Source organism: Phascolarctos cinereus, unplaced genomic scaffold, assembly GCF_003287225.1.
Source record: "Phascolarctos cinereus isolate Bilbo 61053 unplaced genomic scaffold, phaCin_HiC Scaffold_5;HRSCAF=322, whole genome shotgun sequence".
In the NCBI taxonomy this organism is placed as follows: Eukaryota; Metazoa; Chordata; class Mammalia; order Diprotodontia; family Phascolarctidae; genus Phascolarctos; species Phascolarctos cinereus.
Window position 1 is genome coordinate 416,857,419 of NW_027555958.1, and position 22,466 is coordinate 416,879,884.

The following is a 22,466-nucleotide window of genomic DNA, read 5'->3' on the forward strand; positions in this document are numbered from 1 at the left end:
GACTCACACGCCCATAAATATTTATAATAGCTCTTTTTATGGTGGCCAAGAATTGGAAATAATGGGATGCCCATCAATTGGGGAATGGTTGAACAAGCTGTGGTATATAAATATAATGGAATACTACTATGATATAAGAAATGATGAGCAAGCTGACTTCTGAAAAACCTGAAAAGACTTATGTGGACTGACGCTGAGTGAAGGGAGCAGAACTAGGAGAACACTGTACACAGTAACAGCCACACTGTGACTGAAAGACTTAGTTCTTCTCAACAATGCAAGGATTTAAGACAACTACAAAAGACTCACAATGGAAAAAGCTATCCACATCTAGAAAAAGAACTATGGAATCTGAATGCAGATTGAAGCATGCTATTTGTTCTCCTTTTCTTTTGTTGTTTTGGTTTGATTGTTCTTTCTCATGGTTCCTCCCATTGCATCTAATTCTTCTTTACATCATGACCAATGTGAAAATATGCTTAATATGAATGTATAAGTAGAGCCTATATTGGACTGCATGCCGTCTTGGGGAGGAAAAGAAATTTGAAACTCAAAATCTTATGGAAGTGAATGTGGAAAACTAAAAATCAATAAACTGTTTAATTAAAAAAAAAAAGACTATACCAATATACATACACAGAGTAAGCAGACTATTTTTTGCTTTGACTTGTAATAATTGTATAACACAATGATTACCTTAGGTTCTTGGGTTCTTCAGCCAACTTGGGGGGAGAACTTGCCTGCTGAGGTTCTACTTGAGGATAGGGGTCTGATCCCCACATCATACGAGGTTCAGTGAGGGAAACAGCATGGTCTCTTGCTGATCGAGCAATATGTTCAAATGATTCAGAATTAGTTGTAGAACCTTCTATTTGGTCTCTTCTCATTAGGGGCTTAGGAGGAATCATTCCTATCATAAGAGTTCAGAAACAAATGAAACGTGAAACTAAGCTAAACAATAATCACAAGTAAACAGTATAAAAGCAGAGATAATAGAATGCTGTAATTGTATATTTGGGGCAGGTGTAAATTTTCTTTTACAAGAAATGAGTACATCTTTAAAGATAAACGTACAGAAACTTAGAAAGTAAAAAATTTTTACTTAACATGCAAAGCATCGTGGTAGGTGCTAAAAGCAATATAAAGATATGTCATACTTTCTGTCCACAAGGAACTTGTAAGCCTGAGAGGGGTAAAACAAGCAAAAACAAAAGAACTAGAGTGCTAGATTATGGGAAAGCTTCATGACAAAGATTAAATGAAAGCATGATTAAATTCTGAGACAGTATAACAGTTTAAAGAACAGAGACAACCAGACGGTGCAGTGAACAGAGCCTTAGGCCTGGAGATGCGAAGATATGAGTTCAAATCCATCCTTAGATCTTTAGTAGCTGTAGGACCTGGGCAAGTCACTTAACCTCTGGCTCCTGTAGTTTCCTCAACTGTAAAGTGGGGATAAATCAGAGCACCTACCTCCCAGGGTTGTTATGAGTATCAAACAAGACAATATTTGCAAAGTGCCTAGCACATAATAGGCCCTTAATGCTCATTCCCTTCCCTTATAAAATGTAGATAATATTTAAGTTACCATACTGACTGTCACTGACTGGGAATTTATAAGTGACAAAAGTCTCTACAGATGTGCAAAACAATCAGCCCTATAAAGTATCAATGGCAGGTTTTAAGGCTCTTCTCCCTTTCTCTCCTTACCCCCAGCAACTACTTCTTCTCTCCTGCATGAGGAAAAACTGTAAGGTAAGGTGGTGATAGAATTTAATAATCTGTATTTAAACTGAAATGAAGTAAGACTACTCCATTATGTTCTCCTCTTTAGCTAGTCTCTGGCAAAAGTCAATCAAGGAACACAAAGCAGACCCTGAAGAACTTAAAGATCAATTTGGGAAAAATGAATTGAAACATTAGTTTATAACAATGACAACTTCAACATACCAGGATGTATAGGTGGCATATCCATAGCAGGTCTTCCTGACATCATTCGGGGATCCATATAAGATTGTACCATAAGCCAGCGTGGATCAAAGCCCATGGAAGCTAAATGCTGAGGATGAGGCTGCATGGGCTGGTAAAGAGTTCTATGTGGAGGAGGAGGGACAGCACCACTGGAAGGCTGAGAAGGAGCAGGCGGTGGAAGAACACCTTGTTGCTGCTGTTGCCATTGTTGTTGTTTCATTTGTTCCTAAAAAGCAATGCAAGAACAACACAAATGAGTCGGAATAAGTCAGCCTTTCGAATTTAAATTGTAATGAAAAATTACAAATTCAAATATAGGGCTAATTAATCTGAATATATAAGACTTAAATAACTAAATTTTTAACCTTTTACAACACACTTCACAGACCGTTAAAGATGAATAATTCCCTAAGTATTTATTAAATGTCCAGTATGTGCCAGGCACTAAACTAAAAACGCAAAGAAAAATAAAAGACAGTCCTTGCCCTCAATTAGCTCATGATTTAACAGGGGAAGACCACATGCAAACAACTATGTAGACAGAGGCAAGGTACTGGAATAAGAGTGACTGGGAAAAGCTTCCTGTAGAAGGTGAGAATTTAGTTGGGACTTAAAAGGAAAAGAGGAAAAATAACAGATGAGGAGGGAGAGCATTACAGCCAGGGAGAACAGCTGAAGATGGAATGTATCGTCAATAGACTCATAAGGTATGTAAGAAGTAATAAGACTGGAAAAGGCAGGGGTGTGTCTGTGTGTGTGTGTGTGTGTGTGTGTGTGTGTGTGTGTGTGTGTGTGTGTGTGGTGTGTGTGTGTGTGTGTGTGTTTGTTGGGGAGGTTATGAAAGGTTCTGAGTGCCAGAGGATTTTGTATATGATACTGGAACCACTGGAATTTACCACGTGGGTGAATAACATGGTCAGATCAGTGCTTCAGGAAAATCACTTTGGTGGCTGAATGAAAAATGGATTGGAATGCATCCATCAGCAGGCTACTGTAATAGTTCTGGCACCAGGAAATGACAACCTGTATCGTGATGGTGGCATTATCAGGAGAGAATGGGGAATATTGAAGATACCGGAAAAGGGAAAAGACAGGCTTTGGCAATAGCTTGGAAACAGGGTGGGGTGGGAATGGGGATAAGAGATAGTAAGGAGTTGCTCTGAGGTATATAAAGGCCCGTTTGTCACAACATCCCTATGAAAGAGGTAGTACAAATATTGTGACTATTTTAAAAAGGAAACTAAGGCTCAGTATGTGGTGAGTCAGACTGCCTTTGAACAGAAGCTGCACCAACCTTAAAGATCATCTATTTCTTTTCATATGGAAATGACAACGCATTCTCGTGTGGAACTTGAAAACATCACCAATAAAAAACAGGTTGTACCACACGCTATATTAAAAGAAATGGAAGCCAAGAAATGGACAGCATGTGCTGAATCAGGAACAAAATTATATAAAGGGGTAGGAAAGGAGGGTGGTGGGAGACTAGAAAGTTGTTACCCAGTTATCAAAATGCAAGTCTTCAATTAAGAAGGTACTGTAGCTTTCAGAACTGAGTACTGGGGACAGCTAGGTGGTGCAGTAGATAGAACACTGTCCCTGGATTCAGGAGGACCTGAGTTCAAATGTGACCTCAGACACATAACACTAGCTGTGTGACCCTGGGCAAGTTACTTAACCCCACTGCCTAACAAAAACAAACAAACAAAACAAAACAAAACAAAACAAAACAAAAAACCTATCCAGAACTGAGTACAAATCAAGTACAATCTACTGGATCTCTCTCCACAAAAATTGAAAAATATATGCATGTTACGTAATTTTACACATAAAATATATATTCATACACAATACATACGCACACAACACACATTCATACACACACAGACATATGGTGGGAAGGGACAGACACAAATTTACTGATCTGGGAAACTACTAGTGTGGATATTCCACTGGAGACAGGCACCTCATCTGTAATGCATAGAGAGCAGTCTGTAGTACCCAGAAGTTAAATGACTAGTAGCCAATGGTCACAAAGATAAATATATCAGAGGCAGCATTTGAATCCAGACTTCCTGACTCCAAGACTAGTCCTTATTCCAAAAGTCTACCCAACATTAGACATCTGGGCACAATTACACATTTAAAATTTTTATACCCCAACCCACTACTCACCATGTTTTGCAAACAGTAGGTGTTCACCAAACATGTGACTTTATAATTGCCCAACATAACTGTTGTTCTCACCTGCTGTCTTTGGAACCGTGGTGGCAGAGACTTCTGAAACTGTTTGGAATAGCCTGATGAAACAGCAGGTCGAGGCTGAGACCCTGAATCTGGTTCTATTTCGTGAGCCCTGTGGGGTTTCTTTTTCACTACGGTTGCTGTCTTGTCTAGTGAAAACTGGCTGTTCCTCTGATAAAAGAAAACACTTGACAATTACTACTCACACCCATTTCTGTGTAGTTTGTTTCCAGACACTTGATCAAATGAGTTCATATACTGTACATCACAAACCTTAAAGTATATAGATAAACTATTATCTGTCTTTCACATCACAGTACACACGCTAATTAAAACGGCCTCAACTTAATAACATTTTCTAAAGGGAAGACGACCCTAACGCTTCTGCGAAGATATTTTCTGTTCTAATAGATACTAGAACTGGAAAATCTGACCAAGAAAAGTCACTGAGACTCTAGTGGATCAAGGAATCTTATAAAATTATTTACGATCCTAGGTTCCCCACAAATTTTGGGTCGGGGGAATAGAGGGCACAGATCAAATTAAAAAGGCAAAATTGCTAGATTTCTAAATTATAAACACGTATCTAGCCTAATTTCCACTTTAGATTTAAGTAAGGAAGGAGGCTGTACAAATCCATCAGCCTCAGGCGAGATATAGATTATAGATCAGTACCACTGGAGGTGATCCCAGATGCAGTGGGAGAATTGCTTTTTACTGTAAGGAAAGTTCAAGTCAAAGACACAGAAATCCAATAAAGTGTAAGCCAAACTCATTCTAAGTATTTATGGAACACTGTATGTTGTCAGGTAGGATTAAATTAATAAGGAATTTACATATGGTAAAATTTTAAAATGTAGTTTCACACACAAATGCAAAATTAGAGATCATACAGTAAGTCTTCATAGAAGTTCATTTTTTTTAACGTCAGAGCTACAAAGTTACAAATTGTAAATAAGCTAATTGCCACTGTGAAAGATCATAATGGTGGCAAATGGAATGGCTATATCAAATTTAACTGAGAATAAATCACTGATTGAGATATGTAATATGACTCAAAAAAAATGATACAACTTGAGGTATGCTCAAAAAACCCAAAATTAAACCAAACCAAAACAATAAATCCAGATTCGTAAAATGAAGTAAAATTCTACTGTACTCACACACAGTACCCAGGGCAAAAATGTCATTAGAATGCATTAAGGGCTAGGATTCCAAAACGGACAATTACAAAATGTCGGAAAATAGAAGTTCCACTATAAAACTCTCATTTTCTATAGAAATCCAAGAAGATTAAACAATGTAATAAGTCCTACAGTTTCTCAATAACAAAGCCAAAACTACAACACGTTTCCAGCTACCTAGCCCATGCTCCCATCACATCACACTGTTCACAGGCTCATGTTTTATAGTCATAATACGAACATCTTTACTTCTGTTGTATTAATGATATTTAATTTAAAACACAAAACCAAAAACCTGACATTACCTCAAATAGGCTGACTTCAGTAAAACCTGGAAAGAACTTGTATGGTCTGATGCTGAGTGAAATAATAACAGCCACGTTGAGCGATGACTAATATTGATAGATTTAACCCTTCTCAGCAGCACAATGATCTAAGACATCTCCAAAGGCCTCATGTTGGAAAATGCTATCCACATCCAAAGAAATAACTATGGAGTTTGAAAGCAAATCAAAGCATACTACTTCTGTTGTATTTTGTTTCCTCCTATTGGTTCTAATTCTTGCTTACAACATCACTAATGTCAAAATATGTTTAATAGGAACGTATATGTACAGCTTATATCAGATTGCCTGCCATCTTGGGGAAGGAGGTGGAGGAGATGGAGAAAAATGTAAAACTCAAAAGCTTATGAAAGTGATTGTTGATAATTCAAAATAAATTAAAAAATTAATCAATAAACAAAAGATAACCAGAATTTCCATCTGAAATACAAAATAATTTCAATTACACTCTCCTATCCGTCCCCATTGCCCCAGTAGTAGATGGCAATACAGAAGAACTGAAATTACTGACTGCTAGGGTCTATAAAAATCAGCATTTCCATGAAACGCCACCCAAATTTGTAGTTTGTTGTAACTGAGTTTTTCCTTTAGAAAAACGTTCAACCATACTTATTGGAAGCAGGGGAAAATGTTCACGGCTAAGATGGGGAAGGATGTATGGTAGTCTTTTGAGAAAGTCTGGCAGATAAAATCAAATAAGAATTCATATGAAATGTACCTCTACTCAACCCTCCAACTTGTAAAAGAAACAACAACAAAAAACGCTCTCTAATTCTGCTTTGGTATGACTAAGTCTTCAAAACCCTAAGCAAGAGCAGTAACGAAGTCTTGGTAAAAGAAGTGGTCACTGAATTAATCACTCCATATAATAGAGAATTCATATTAAGAGTACTGCTTTCTTTTCTTTTTCTTCTAATTGAGATCTCTACTGAGGTCTTCCTCTAATGCTTCATTGCAGAGAAGAGGTGATGTTGGATTTTCAAAGGCTCTATCAGGAGAGTAAAAGATATGGGAGATCCTGCTAAGCTAGTATAAATCTTTTAGTATAGGGACTGGTGAAGGATTCTAAATGCAAAAGTCATCACAAGAATGTTAACTAAATGAGAAGAATAGGACTTGTTTTATGAACTGTACTGGTGAAGCATACATTCACACCAATAAAACCACAGAGAAAAATATGCACTATCTTACTGAAAACACAAGAAACAATAATTGTGAAAGTTTTACTTATTCAAGAACTAAAATACGATATTAAAAAATATACAAACCTATTTTTTCTTTATTACAGCTTTCACTTTCTTGTTTATCTAACACAGGTTGTAATGGAGGCTCTTCCAGTTCTAATTTTTCCTCTTTCTCTCTTTCTTTTTCCTTCTGCTGTTCTTTTTCACGCTCTTTTTCCTTCTCTCTCTCTTTTTCTAGTTCCTTTTCTGCTTCTCGTTGCCGTTCTAGTTCTCGTTCTTTTTCTTGCTCTCTTTCCCGTTCTCTCTCCCTCTCAAGTTCTCTCTCCTTTTCTCGTTCCCGCTCCAGTTCTTTCTCCTTTTCCCGTTCTCGCTCCAGTTCTCTCTCCTTTTCCCTTTCTCGCTCCCTCTCCTTTTCCCTCTCTCGCTCTCGCTCCCTTATTCTTTCCCTTTCCCTTTCTTTTTCCCTCTCTCTTTCCCTTTCCTTTTCACGCTCTCGTTCCCTAATTTCTTCAGGAGACGGCTGCTTTTCTACAATGCCATATTTCTCATTTAACTGTTTCAGCTTTTCTGCACATGCAGCCTTTCTCTGCTCTTCCATCCTCCTTTCTTCTTCTTCACGCCTCTTTCGAGCACGTTCTACTGCTGCAGAAAGTTCTGATGGCTGCCTTCGGCGCTGTTTCCAAGCTTCATCTTCATCAGGAACTTGTTTGGGAGGAAAAGGACAGGATCTTCCAGGTCCTGCCTGTCGATCAGGAGGTGGATGCTGAAATATTAAGATAAAGAGCTCCAATTAACCATGATATACACAAAGGAGAATTATCCTAGGTCTAATGGGGAAAGGTCATTATAACTCCACGCTACCTGTTAAAAGAATGGATCTCAAGAAATCTTTTTTTTTTTAATTAAAGTATTGGCATGACCACGGCACTTTCCTGTTCAATAAGCTCCAATGGCTCTCTATTAGTTCTCCTCTGATATATATGTATGTATTTGCCCTTTGTAACCTGGCCCCAACCTACCTTTCTAGCCTAACTACATATTACTCTCCTTCATATGTGCTATGATGCTGGATCCATAACTGTCCCTAATACCTGGCACTTGAAGTTGAGTCTCTGTATCTTTGCAATGGCTGTTCTCCATGCCTAGAATGCACTCCATCCTCAACAATGTCATTTAGGAGCCCAGTTTTCTTCAAGGTTCAGCTCAAACACTAGCGTCTATATAAAAGCTTTACTAATTCTGCCTCCTCTCTCCAAAAAGATTGAACCTATTTTGTATCTCCTCATAAACATACATATTGTCTCCCTTGACTACACTGTATCACTTTTGAGTTTGTCTACCCAGATCAAATGCAGTGTCTGACACAATGTAGTTGCTTATTAAATACTTGATGGACTGAATGACACTTTGGTATTCCATTACACCATGTTACCTTATATAACCCTGTAACACGACTTGATTATATATATGCTAGGAAATAAATCAGATTATCAACACTGCTTCTTCTAGACCAACTAGTATACTTAGACATTGGCATGACAATTCCCGCTCATTCTTAAAAAGAGCTTAAGTTTCATCACAGAAAAGACTTCAATACTGGCCTACAGTTTTATAGCAGGAGTTCTTAAACCAGAATCCATGAATAAGTTTTAAAAAACTTGATAGTTGTATTTCAATATTAATTGATTTCCTTTGTAATCCTAGTATTATATGCATTTAAAAATACTATTTGGAGGGAGAGGTTCATAGAGACTTCAGACTGTTACAAGACATCCGCAACATAAAAAAAAATTAAGGATACTTGCACCAAAGTGGAAATCTGAGAAAACTCAACTGCCAAATTTAAGTTAGTCTCGGTGATTTAAAAGTGTGGGGTCAAAAAGATAAACAAATTTATGTGTGGATATATTTCAAAGCTCTGGGAATAAGCATGAAATATGAGCCAGATGTTAATTTACAATGGAAAGTTCTGTATACATCACCAAAAAAAGTGCTTTCTTTATTTGATTCTTGTAGCAAAATATGAGCTAAGCAGGGTTGGAACTAAGACCTATATTCTGTCTCCCATTTTTGTACTCTTTACTATACAACAAGGCCTGTAAAGGGAAATAAGTGCATGGAATTTGCTTCTGAAAAGCATAAACAGGGGCAGCTAGGTGATGCAGTAGATAGAGCACCAGCCCTGGAGTCAGGAGGACCTGAGTTCAAATCTGACCCCAGGCACTTGACACTTACTAGCTGTGTGACCCTACGCAAGTCACTTAACCCCACTGCCCAGCCAAAGTGGGGGAAAAAAAAGCAAAAATAATGAAAGATCCTAAGTTAAAACAAAAAAACAAAACAAAAAAACCCAAAAAACACAACCCCCTCCCAAAAACCACACCCCAAACCCTCACGATTTTGAAAACATAAAAAATATATTAAAAAGCTTAAAGACAACTACACTAAATTTTCACAATTCAACAAAACCAAGCCTCTTCAAAGAATAATTTTAAGTATGGATTTTCAGATATTTTATTAGGTTCCTCAATCAGAAAAACATACTCCAAATGAGAAACATTTGCACATGTCTTTCCACTCAAAAATTCAAGCACTTTTTAACCAGCAACTAGTAGCATCATACCTGCTGAACAAGTGACTTTGGTTGAAGTGGCAAGTGGGCAGAACTATTCTTTTCATGCACTAAGGACTGCACTGGGGGAGGTCCCCGTTCCTAATTAGTAAAGAGGAAAAGATTTGCAAAATGTAAAATACGAGTCATTCTGAAAAAAAAAAACCATTTAATATTCTAAATTAAAATTAGAAATCTTTCAAAAAAGTCTCATGCTACAAGACTTAAAAGTAAACCATTAGCCTTTATTTCTATTAGTGGTTGAATACTATATTCCTTGTACATTTTTATTCCATTCTTAAACTAGTACCAAATTTAATGTAAGAAATGAGCTTGTCATAAAATTTTATTCTGTAATGTAGAAGTTTCCTTATCCTTACCATGATCAGACTGTTACTTAATCAACAGACACTGTATCAATCAATAAATTTACTATATATAAGAGAAATCATGCTACTTTGGGGAGTTATCTTCAGCTACGAACTAGACTACAGTAAAACCTAACACTTGAATGTATTTGTCTATCTAACAAATATTCTATGATAGGTCTAACCAGGTAAGAGTTATTAATGATGATAATAATCAATGAACATGCAAAGGTGTCTTCTCTATTGCCAATATACCTTTATGTTCTAAGACTATGACAGACATGAAGGGACACATTGAATATTTAGAGCTACATAATAGGAATGAAGTTTTGGATCAATTCTGGAGAAAGCAGCTTCCTATATTTAAGGAGATAGGGATTCCCAAGTGTTAGCAGGTGACAGACAAGTCTTCAAAGAAAAAAACAGTAATAGTGGTTGGTGACTCACAGCTAAGGGGAACCAAGGAAGCTATATATATTGACCTGATAAATACCAGGGATTAAGAACTATCTGAGAACTGTTCAACTTGAAGATCATTATTCCTAAAAATTATGAAGTTCAGTAGAGTTGAACAGAACTTAGAGATTACTGCTAAATGAAGACAGTAGATGCTAAAAAAAGGTCAGTTTTGATAAGTGAACATCCTTAAAAAGTGGGCAACTGAAGCTGCACTGAAGTTATACAACCTGAATTTAACTCTAGATTTCAAAGGATAAACAGTGGCTAGGAGATGTAATCTAAAATACTGAGGGGAATGTCACTGCAGGAGAATTAGCAGCTTTCAAAAATGAAAACTTGGAGAAAAGATTATAAGAAAAAGAGGCAAATGTTTGTAAAGACTAATGTAGATACTTGTGAAGACTTAAAAAGAGCTATGGAAACTAAAAGCCGGCAGTTTCAGCAAAAAAAAGATATGAGGTTGCCATTTCTTTTTTTTACAGGGAAGCTAGACTGTTAGATCAGGGAAATCCTGTAAATAAATACTTGACACCAAGTCTTTCATATTATGCTTTAGGATCAGAGAAGAAATATGGGATTCTATGATAACGTGTTATAGTTAAGAGAGGTACATTTGGGATTAGGTGATTTCCAGAAACCTAAGAATACTCATTAATAACAAATTAAGTGTTAATTTGGAGGAAGGGAACTGTCTTTAGTTCTCCACTGTTGACATATTTTCATCAATAACTTAGATAAAGACATAAATTTGCAGACAGCACATAGCTTAGAAAGATAACTAACCCTTTGAATGACAAGGTCTAGCTCCAGCAATATCAAGAGTATTGAACAATGGGCCGAAACAAATAAAATTTAATACAAGAAGATAAAGCCTTATGCTTGGGCTAAAAATATGACCACCAGGGGCAGGTAGTTGGTGCAGTAGATAGAGCTCTGGCCTTGAAATCAGGAGGACCTGAGTTCAAATCCAGCCTCAGACATTTGACACTTACTAGCTGTGTGACCCTGGGCAAGTCACTTAACCCCCACTGCCCCACCAAAAAGCAAAAGAAAAACCAAACAAACAACCCCCCCCAAACAAAAACATGACCACCACAAGAATAAGATGTTGAAAATATTGCTAGACAAGTTTCTGTGAAAATCACCTGAAGATTTTATTTGACTAAAAGCTGAATAAGAGTTGCATGGTCACCAAAATATTAATGTTACCCTAGACTGTATTTTTTTAAAGTACAGGACAACATGCTCCAAGAGGCACTAAATTGTTATGACTGAGTGATAGGGGCCCAGATGCACAAAAATATTTAAAGCAGCTCTTTTTGTCACAGAAGGGAAGTAAAAGTTTAGGGGAGTACCTATCTGGTCGAGTTTGGCTGAACAAATTATGATGTATGAACTGGAATACTACCTAAGAAACAGCAAGAAGGACTTTCTGAAAAACCTTGTAAGCTCTGTTATAAGCTGGTACAGAATGAGCAGAACCTGAAAACAACTTTTACAGTAACAACACTATAAAGACAATTGAAAGAATCAGCAACTTTGATCAACCACAATTGCAGAAGATCAATGATAAGACGTGAAGTTATAGTGAAGCATATGTTGGCATTTTACAAAGGAAACTCTAACAATTTAATTAACCAAAAATAGAGCAGGCTGCCTCAGAAGATATCAGATACTGTCATGCCTTCTCACTGGAAGAATCAGACAAAACTTATACAATGGCTTCATTAAGAATTCAATGAATGGAAGAAAAACATACAAATTAATCAAACAGAGAAGCAGATTTCAGGTTCTTATAAACTAACATTCAAGTTATCCAAGAGTAAAATTGTTTGCTAGAAATCTTTAAGCAGAAACAAGATATTTTGAGCTCTAAGACATTTTAAAAGAAAGATTTAGAAAAGTAACAAACAGTTTGGCCTAAATAGTCTCTTCCTTTCTTAAAATTCTTTAATTCAATAAAAACGTTTAAGATATACTTCACACAGACTGTGCAAAAATAAGTAAATAAGGCTACAATTGGCTTTCAGTAAGTTACTACACTTGAAAGTCTTCAGCCGCATGACATTCTAAGTAATAATTCTTTCCCCCTCACTATTTCAATCATGCCATTACAAAGGACCCCTGCTGATTACTTTATATATACCTCAGTCCAACCAACCTGATTAAAAGGAGGTCCTTTTCCATAGGGACCCTTTGATACTGTTGACTGTGGATGCAACTGAGATTTGCTGCTAGAACCTTCATCTTCTTCTTTTCGGTTTTCAGCACTTTCAGAAGTCTTTGGCGCTTCTTCACTGAAGAACAAAAGGTATAACAAGAATGTGGGGAAAATTATGTATCATCAATATCTCTTTTATATCCACTACATTTTCTCTAACACTGTTTCTAAATTGTGGTTTGTGGAATACCCTCATCTCTTTTTACAGATTTCCAAGAGAGAAAGTGAAATGGAGATGAAAATTAGCAGTCAATTTCTGAGACAGTCACAGGAGTCCTGACATTAAGGCACTATGATTGACTTTTTCAAAAGAAAACATACTAGAGTTCTTTGAATAGCAAAACAAGCAAGTTGCTAACTGTTCTACTGGTCCCCCTACTACCTGTCTGGATTTCTTCTTAGTTCTCTTTGCTGGATAACATCTTCCTGACCCAGACCCCGAGGCTCTGTCTCTCCTGAGCCAGTCTCTTCTTTCTACACTCTCTTGGTGACTCCTGTAAGTTGAATTAGCATCTCTATATGGATGACTTCCAAATCTATACATGCATATACATAGCCCTAGTGGCTCTTCTGAGTTCCAGTCCCAATTACCTACTGGATGCTTCAAACTAACATGTTCTGTAAGTGTGCCATATATAACATATACAAAACAGAATTCAAAAGATTTTCTCTGGATGCCCCCACCCCTTCTCTGCTTCAGTTCAGAACAGCAGTTTTATAGTTAACAAAGTTTGCACTCTTCCTTCATCCTCCTAATCAGTTGAAAAGTTGCCAATTCTACCTCCACATCTCTTCTTCATTTAGCTCCTTCTGTCCACTCACAATTACAATCCTATTCTGGCCCTCATCACCTGTAGCCTGAATTTTATCACCTTAAATTGCAGAGAGAAGGGATTTAAGAACAATCTATCTTCTATACAAAAGTCAATGATATTCTTAAAGCAGACCCAAAGCACCATGCTGACCATGTTATTTCCTTCCTATTAACTCACTGGCTAGTAATTGCTCCTAGGAAAAAATATAAAACTCTTGTCATTTTAAGTATTTAACACAGTGTCAGTTTAATAACCTGTCCTACCCTAAACTTTTTGGTCTAGTCTACACATGATTTCTCTTCATGCACTCTTCCACAACTTCTCATCATCAAACCTGTGCCCAGGCTACTCTCTTGCCTCCAAACCTGCAAAATGCACTTGCCTCCTTATCTCTCTTAGAATCCCTGGGGTTTGAAATGAACCTGAGTTTGAGCTCAGCTCAAACACCTCCTACTCAAGGCCTTTCCTGATAGTCCCAGCTGTTACTACTTTCTCCATTCAAATGGCCATGTATTCACTTTGTAAAGACTGTACAACCTGTTCCCCATTTACAATGTAAGTTCCTGGAAGGCAGTGACTGTTTGATTATTGTATTTATATTTCCAGAATCCTGCACAATGACTAGTCAAAGTAGTGCTTTACAAATATTTATTAATTAACATGCTGACTGATTTTTTTTATATTGAAGCAAAGTGGTGAAAGTTTTCATACAGATGTTTAATACTGCACAACTAACAGCAACCCGCTGAAATTGGAAGATAAGGTTTAACATATGGTTTAATGACTTACCAATTATCTTTGCTGTCTTTCTGACTACCGCCTTGTTCATCATCATCACTAAAATTGAGCTGTTCTGTATAATCTACTTCCATCTGAGCTCCTATTAAATATAAATACAAAGGAAAATTCAGATTAATTCCTTGGAGTGAATGTAGTAAACTTAAGAAGCCAATTTCAGTTCTTACCTGCCCAGCCTTCATCAGCTTCAGCATCTAGGTTATCAAATTTATCAAGCTCCTTGAGTTCTGTTGCACTAAGAATAGAGGGCGTTCAGGCTCAGGGGCCCAAGTGGGGGGTGGGCCTCTTCCTCTAAGACCTCTAGATGAAAAATGAATGTAAGGGTTAAAACACTGCACTCCAGAATAGAATGAAATACTGAATTAGCAGAAAATTCAAGATTGAAAATTTCTGGTTCAATCTTCAAAATAAAACAAATTCTTTTAAGAATGAACAATGGATTTAATACTTAAGAGAACCAAAACTTTACCCATGGAAAATTAAACTAAAATTTAAATTTGTATGATCTTTAAAAAATTGAGGGTAAAGGAGCCTAACAATTACAAAATGTACCGTTTAAAAGTTTCTTTCCCTTATTTAACTCCATACATACTAAGATAACATAATATAATAAGAAGATCCATAATTCAATAAGGACAAGTCAAAAATAAATCAGGAAGAAAACCAAGGGATGGAACAGATCCTAATCTGTTTTTGCAAGAAGCAAAAATTACTTTTTATTCTTTCTTTTGTATCAATACAACAATAGAACAATTTCTACTTTGTGGCATGCTTTCTTAAAATTTCAAACTCATTAAATCATTGGAAAATTTAAATACATTCTTTTTTTTCTGATTTAACAGAAAACTATATTTTAAATTATACATTATTAAATGTGTATTCCACAATCACTAGAAATTATGAATACAGAATACACAATCTAATATACTTTAATCACTTAAAATTCTTACTTGTTAGCTTCTGATAAGGAGGGTGGGAACCTGATGGGGCCATGTAATGGAGGATATGCCATCCTAGGATACTGCTGAAACATCTGGAAGAAAAAGTCATTTATCTAACCCAAAAATTAATTTAAAACTTAAAAAACCTGCTTTATCCCTAAAAAGCTACATAGGCACACTATTAGTTAAAATAATAAACATTACTGCTACTTACCTAAAATAAATTACATTCATTTTGAGTGACTAATTGGGGTTAGAAGAGACTTTATACCTTTCATATTACAGATGAGAAAACCCATGTCCATAAAAGGCAAACAACTTGCCCAGGGCATGTCTACTGATGGGACCAGCTCTTGTACTGATAGCATCAAATCCCACAGCACCAGAGGATTTCAGAAATGAGATTCACCACCACTCAAAACAGGGATCAGAAATAACTATGGTCTGGATCATGCTACCAGCTGGAAGGAGAACCCACTAACACACCAATCTTGAACAGGCTCTACAGGTAGACAGTAATGTAAAGAGGGCCTAGAACTGAATAATGAATAGGTGGGTTGCACTCAGGAGGTAACACGGTGCTTTTAATGATTGTAGATTTCTCCTCGAAAGAAAAATCAACATTTCACTAGGGATGCTGACTCCAAATAATGGAAGATAATAGTCTGAAAAGCTACCTATCACACAACTGGTTCCTTTACACCTCAACGCTGTTTTCATCTGTTGCAGGGAATTCCCCATGTGGAAATGTGCACCACCAATAAGGATGGACAATTCAGTTCCAACTTATAATCACTGAAGTTAAATGACCTGACCACGGTCACAGTTCATCTGTCAAAAGGACTTATTACATGACCAGAGGTAAGCCACTTTAATGTGAATTCCATCTGTCAAACAGTGATAGAACGTACTTTGCAGAGAAGTTATAAGGATCAAACAGGATTCTGATCTATCCAAGAATATATTATTAAAAACATGAATAATCTTGCTCTACAATTTAGTTTCATAAGCTGGAATTACATGTTCTTTTAGAGAAAGGGCCATTTTCAACTTTGTATTTCTAGTTTTTAACATAATAACTGAAACACAGACCACAAAGTTAGTACATGAATATTCAATTAGAGTAAACTGCTGGCTTTATATTTTCTCGTTAACAGAAACAGTTTTAACTTGGAAGTTGATTAGACTAATAGAAAAGACAGTACAAAGCAAGATGGTATGTATGTCTGAAGTATATGGTGACTTATGCTCAGTGGGGAATAAGGCCCTCAAGGTTGAACCAAGGGGAATATTACTTTCAAAGCAAGGCAAGTGGTGACTCAAAGAATTTTAAGTGAGGCTTGGTTCAAGAATTATAGGATGAACTATATCCAACATAGGGCTATCAATAGTCTGTTAACACCTTATCCTGTAATAAGTACAAGTATATAGCACCAGAAAGAATGGATAAGGCCCAAGGACCTAGATCAACAAAATGAAACTAAAGAACCCCCTGCCCCCCAAAAGAAGGGTAAAGAATAAAATTAGAGCACTTGGAAAGAAAATTAAAAACTTAAGATCAGGATATAGAAACTTTACCAAAGTTGTGGACACCCTGAAAAACAGAACACAAAGAACTCAGTGATTCAATGAGAAAAAAAAACCAACCAAATATTAGAACAAGGTCAGAAGACTGAAAATAGAGGAACATAAGAGATAACTATCAATAACAACAGAACTAAGAAACAGGGGAAAGGTAAGAATTGGGGAATGTCTGAATAAATTATGATTTTTTTTAATTGATGGAACAATACCATATCATAAGAAATGATGAATATCACACATTCAAAGAAATCTGGGAAGAATTATATATAGACTGATATAGAGTAAAGTGAATAGAACCAGAAGAACAATTTATGTGATAACCAAAATATAAAGGAAAACAGGTTTGAAATACTTTAGAACTGATCAATGCAATTATAAATTATGACTACAGAAAAATGATAAAAGAATGCTTCTGATCTCATGGTAAAAGGGTGGACAAAAGATGCAAAATTAAATACACATTTTCAGATATAAATTAGTTTTTCCTGACTATACTTATCTGTTACTAGCAAAGAAGAGAATAGTAGTGGCAGAAAAAGAAAAAAGAAAACAAAGTATCAATTAAGTTAAAAATAAATACAAAGTTTTTCAATTTCATAGTCAAAATTATCTTTTATATTTTGTAATTGCCTCTATTCCTCACAACTATAACTGCTCCCATTACATAGTTTGCTGTTACAACTTTTTTTATGGTGTGAGCTTAAATATTCAGGTCAGGGTCATACATCATATTTGTGGAAAATGTTGCAAGCTGCTGGTCTAAACCTAATTTCTGCCAGACTGCTTCCCAGTTTTCCCAGCAATTCTCATCAAATATAGAATATTTTCCTAAGTAATTTATACTGAGGGTTTACCAGGCACCAATTTATTATTAAGTTTCATTATTTATGTTCTTTTTTGTCTGGTCTAGTCTGCTCTGGTGATTTATTTTTCTATGTTTTACAAAGCGATACAATTTTGATGACTGTTGCTTCATAACAGTCTGAGGATCAAGAAATGCTATTGTTCTCTTAATCCTACCATTTTCATCATTTCTCTTCATAGTTTAGATTGTTTTTTTCTAAATGAATTTTCTTCCAATTCTGTCTAGCTGTCAAGCATCCCTTTGTTATAGCATTAAATCTGTAAGTAAGCCTAAGTCTCATTTTTTAAGATATTGACAAAATCTAGCCATAAGTATTGAATATTCCTCTATATTAAAAAAAAATTCATCAAAAAGCATATGAGCAAGCAACATGTGGAATATTGCACATAATATCAGATTTTTTCCCCCAACATGTCTATTCGTTTTGCTGATTTTTTTTTCCTCTTAAAAGAATATCTGTTAAAAGGCATGGGAGGGAGGAGGGATACTGGGAGCAACCTAGGAAATGTTAAAAACAAAAGAAATCAAGAAAAATCTATTTTAAAAATATATCAAAGAGAGAAGAAAATTCAAGAGGATAGAGATAAGAGAAAATCTGTCACTTTGGTGTTAAAATTTATACTTTACAAACTGGATATAACAGAAATTTCTTTTTACATGTAACTTTTCTTCATGTCCTTTTTTGTAGGCTAGAACGTTCACATACATTAAATTTGGGGGAGAAAAAAAGACCCAAGGGGGGCTTATTTCCAAACTCAGCTTGAGAAAATTACAAAACACACTAGCAAATTAACTCAAAGATTTGAGGGAGACAAGGATAGAGATCCTATGGCCTGGAAAAAATAATGAAAGATAATATCCTATGTCTGGTGTTGATTTAATGCTCAGATTACTCATTATGCCATGTAAGGTTTATGAGGCATTCATTTAAGCTACATGGTACTCCAAAAGAGTTTAGATATAATAGTTTTTTTTTAAATTTCAATGATCTAATGTCAAACTAGATAGGTAGAATAAAAATAACTAAAAATGAACAGCGATTTCACCGGTGTGGTTTAATTCCCTCTATCAACACAAACTACAGTCATTCTCTAAGTAGGTAGGGTCTTAGTGCAAATGATTAAGGCACATAGAAGGTTAAGAAAATTCTCCTGGGTTAAAAAGCTAGTATTTTGAAAGGATTTGAATCCAGGTCTTGTTGATCCCCAAGCTGAGCACTTTTAAACCCCCATGGCATGTTGCCACAAATAATTTAGAGCTACTGATAAATTTAAAAAAAAAATACACTTTCTGCTATTTTCCCTCCAGACACATTTTTAGATTGCTGCTAATTTAAATGTTCCCTGGGGGAATAAGTTACTAATAAAGAAGTAGTGAAAACAGCCCTAAACCAGGCCTTGATATTCAGGGCTTAAACAAAATTTAATATAAATGCAAGACCAAAATGAAAATATCTTTGAGAGTTATAGCTTGCTTCTTCCAGGAAGGAAGAAGATTTAAAGGCCTATCTTTTTAACTAACCATATTTATTATTAAATTACACAATATTAAAATTGAATAGCACTGTTCCAGAAAGGTGTTAGGCACTCCTTGAGAGCAGGGGCCATTTTTGGTTTTGTCTTCCCAGACCCCAGAAGAATGTCTTATATTTAAAAAAATTTTTAGTTGAATTGGTATGCAAATTTTAGACCTCATCCACTTAACAGTACTTACATAAGGGGGCATCATTGCTCTGTACTGAGAGGCAAGAGCAGGCTGCTGTTGTCCATTCAGCTTAGGCTGAGGTATCTGAGGCGGAACACCAGGTAACCTCTTTTCTGTTGTTTTATGAGAATCGTTTTGCTCTACTGGTCCATTTGCACCATCATCTTGACCAGGGAGCTTATCTTCTTGATCAGATGGAGAAGATGGGCCAGCAGATTTACCACCTTCTCTCCAACTAGCAACATCTGGTAGGAAGAGGGATTAAACATGCAAAGCACTAAGAATGAAATGGATAAAAAAAAGCAAAAATTGGCTTTTACACAACTTAGGAGGCAACGTCAACCGTAATTTTTTGATGGAGATGATAAAAATCTGCTCTGGGTTTAAAGGCCTAACAAATAAATTGTGCAATAACAATCACTAAAAAAGCTCAAGAGATGTGCCCTAGATGGTAGTACAATTAAGTTTATTTGGGAAATGGCCGAATGTCTGGATACCAAAAGTAATCATTTACAATCCAAGAGTAATTTTGAAATGAGGTTAAGTACAGTGCCACCAAAGATCTGTGATGGACCCTACTCTTTACCATTTTTGTCAATTATCTGGATAAAGGCATAGAAGGCATGTATAAGAGGGATAACTAACACATTAAATCACAGTCAGTATCCAAAAGGGTTCTGAGAGGTTAGACTATTGGACTGAATCTAAAATGATGAAATTTAAAAGGGATAAATATAGAACCTTAGACTTGGATTCAAATAACCAAATTCCTAAGTACAAGATATGGGGAAGCACCATCTAAATTTAGGATCCTTTTCTATGTTTCTTACATAGTAGACTGAAAAAGACTGGTTTTTAGTGGACAGCAAGTTCAATATGAATCAATGATATGAAGGCAAAAAAGCTTAAGACAGCATAAAGCATCCTGAGAGGCAGAGCATCAACATACTGGGGTGACTATGTGCCACATTCTATACTAGTCTAGAGTATTATGCTCAGACAGTGGCGCCACAGTTTAGGAAGGTCAGTGATAAGCTGGAAGTTATCCAGAGGAAGGCAACAAGGGTGGTAAAGGGCCCTGAGATCATGTCATGAGGACTGATGAAGGAAAGACTTTGGAAGGTAGGGAGAAGGTTGTCCCATGGGAAAGAGGGATTAGGTTGGTTTTGTCTGTATTTAGAGGCAGGAATCAGGAAAAATGGGTAGAAGCTGCAGAAAGACGAATTTCAGTTGATTTAAAGAAAACCATTCTAGCAATTACAATTATCCTAAAGTGGAATGGATTGCCCTGGGAACTGGATGTGCTTTCCGCTTTCCCTCCCCTTACTCCTCCACTTGAGGGACCATGGCCTGGAGTCCCTTCCTATTGAGATTCTGTGAGGTAGGAAGCATATGGGAAACTAATGTAACATACAGCCTTCTCTAGAGGTCAAGAAGATAATAATACCAATAAACCTTATCATTTTATACATTTGACCAGGTATGCATCCTGGGTCACCCTTTGACTACTCGGATCTCTCTTGTTTCACACATATAAATTATGCCTCTACAACTTCTGCATCCATCCCATTCTCCCCACTAACACAGCCACCACTTTAGTTCAGGTCCTCATCTTCATTCCCTTAGAATGTTTCAATAGCACCAAAATTAGTCTCCTTGCCTCAAGTCTCCCTTACACTGCAATCCATCCTCCACAAAGCCACAAAAGTGATTATCCTCAAGCACAGGACTGATGTCACTCTGAGCTCCAGAATCTTCAGGGACTCCCTATTACCTATACATCAAATACAACTCTTTACTTTGGCAGTTAAAGCCTTTCATAAACTGGATCAAATCTACCTCCCCAGTTTTTAAAAAATCCACTTTGTGCCCTCTTTTTCTGGGCTTCTTTCTACTCATCACACTATATTATACCTACTAACACTGTGTTTTTACCTATTCTGCCCCTTATACTTGTAATGGACTCCCTCCTTATCTCTGACTTTCAGAAATCCTAGTTTCCTTCAGAACTCAGGTCACACATGGCCTCTATACACTTTCCTGATCTACTCTATCTACTAGTTTCTCCCCACATAAACTGAACTGTATTTATACAAAATAGCAATTACACTGAATGGTTTTTTTTTGGGGGGGGGAAGAGTAAGGCAATTGGGGTTAAGTGACTTGCCCCAGGGTCACACAGTTAGTAGGTGTCAAGCGTCTGAGTCCAGATTTGAATTCAGGTCCTCCTGACTCTAAGACCAAAGCTCTATCCACTGTGCCACCTAGCTGCCCCTAAAATTGAATTTTAATAAGTAATTTAGCCAAAGTAAAATGCTCTCTTACTTGGTGGTCGTAAGCTGGGTCCAGGTCCATAGGCATCATCATTTGTATCCTTGTCTTTTTTTTCCTGATCTCCAGCTGCTTGCAGACTAGGAAACTCTTGCTGGAAATGACTATTTACTTGAACACCTAAAGAATTTTTAAAATATCAAATATAAATATATAACCATGAAACATTACTTTGTTGGTCAGCACCCTCTCCTGTTTTCTATTTTCTAAATAAATCGCTATTTAGCTTGCTGCTGAAAGTTAATATTGATGGAAAATGTTGCCTCAGTCTTTAAGAGTTTATATTTAACTACAACTCCCTGAAAAAGGAGTTGGGGGGTGGGGGGAGACGACAGTGAGGGACAGTGGTGTGTACATAGCAAGAGAAGAAACTTATCAGCTACTTTTATAGAGAACAGGTACAAGATGTCTGGATTAGGATAAGAGTTGTATCTTCCCCCCCTCTTTCCAAGGAAATAATTTCATGGGACAGATAGTTCATGTGGAACAAAGGCAAAAAGGTCATGAGGAAGATAATGGCAAGACTGTGCCAACATCTTCCAGAAGATGGAGAGATACAAAAATTCAATGGCAAATGTGATCAGACTCTTTCAAATTCAATCAATATATATTTTAATAATCTAACTACCCTGGGACAGGCGAGTGGGCAAGGGTGGAGAGAGAAGAGGGAGAAGAATGCAGTAGTAGCACACTAGGAATATAAAGGAAAACAGTTTTAAAAATATTGAAAGATATAGTTTGGGGCTGTGGAACGCGAACAATGATTTTTAGATATCACAAGAGATTCATATACACACATACAAACGATGAATAGTTTCTCCAAGAAGAAAACAGAATGATTC

The 22,466-nt window shown here is 36.4% G+C and overlaps 1 protein-coding gene across 1 annotated transcript in view; it reads right to left on the reverse strand.

The window, feature by feature from the left end:
* PRRC2C (proline rich coiled-coil 2C) overlaps positions 1 to 22,466 on the reverse strand; it is a 90,317-nt gene that overhangs the window by 38,761 nt on the left and 29,090 nt on the right. The window contains 13 exon segments of the mRNA XM_078156499.1: positions 697 to 910; positions 1,951 to 2,197; positions 4,219 to 4,326; positions 4,328 to 4,386; positions 7,012 to 7,690; positions 9,551 to 9,640; positions 12,527 to 12,662; positions 14,191 to 14,281; positions 14,367 to 14,444; positions 14,447 to 14,499; positions 15,150 to 15,232; positions 19,303 to 19,538; positions 21,619 to 21,744. Of these exon segments, the coding sequence (XP_078012625.1) occupies positions 697 to 910; positions 1,951 to 2,197; positions 4,219 to 4,326; positions 4,328 to 4,386; positions 7,012 to 7,690; positions 9,551 to 9,640; positions 12,527 to 12,662; positions 14,191 to 14,281; positions 14,367 to 14,444; positions 14,447 to 14,499; positions 15,150 to 15,232; positions 19,303 to 19,538; positions 21,619 to 21,744 (2,200 nt within the window).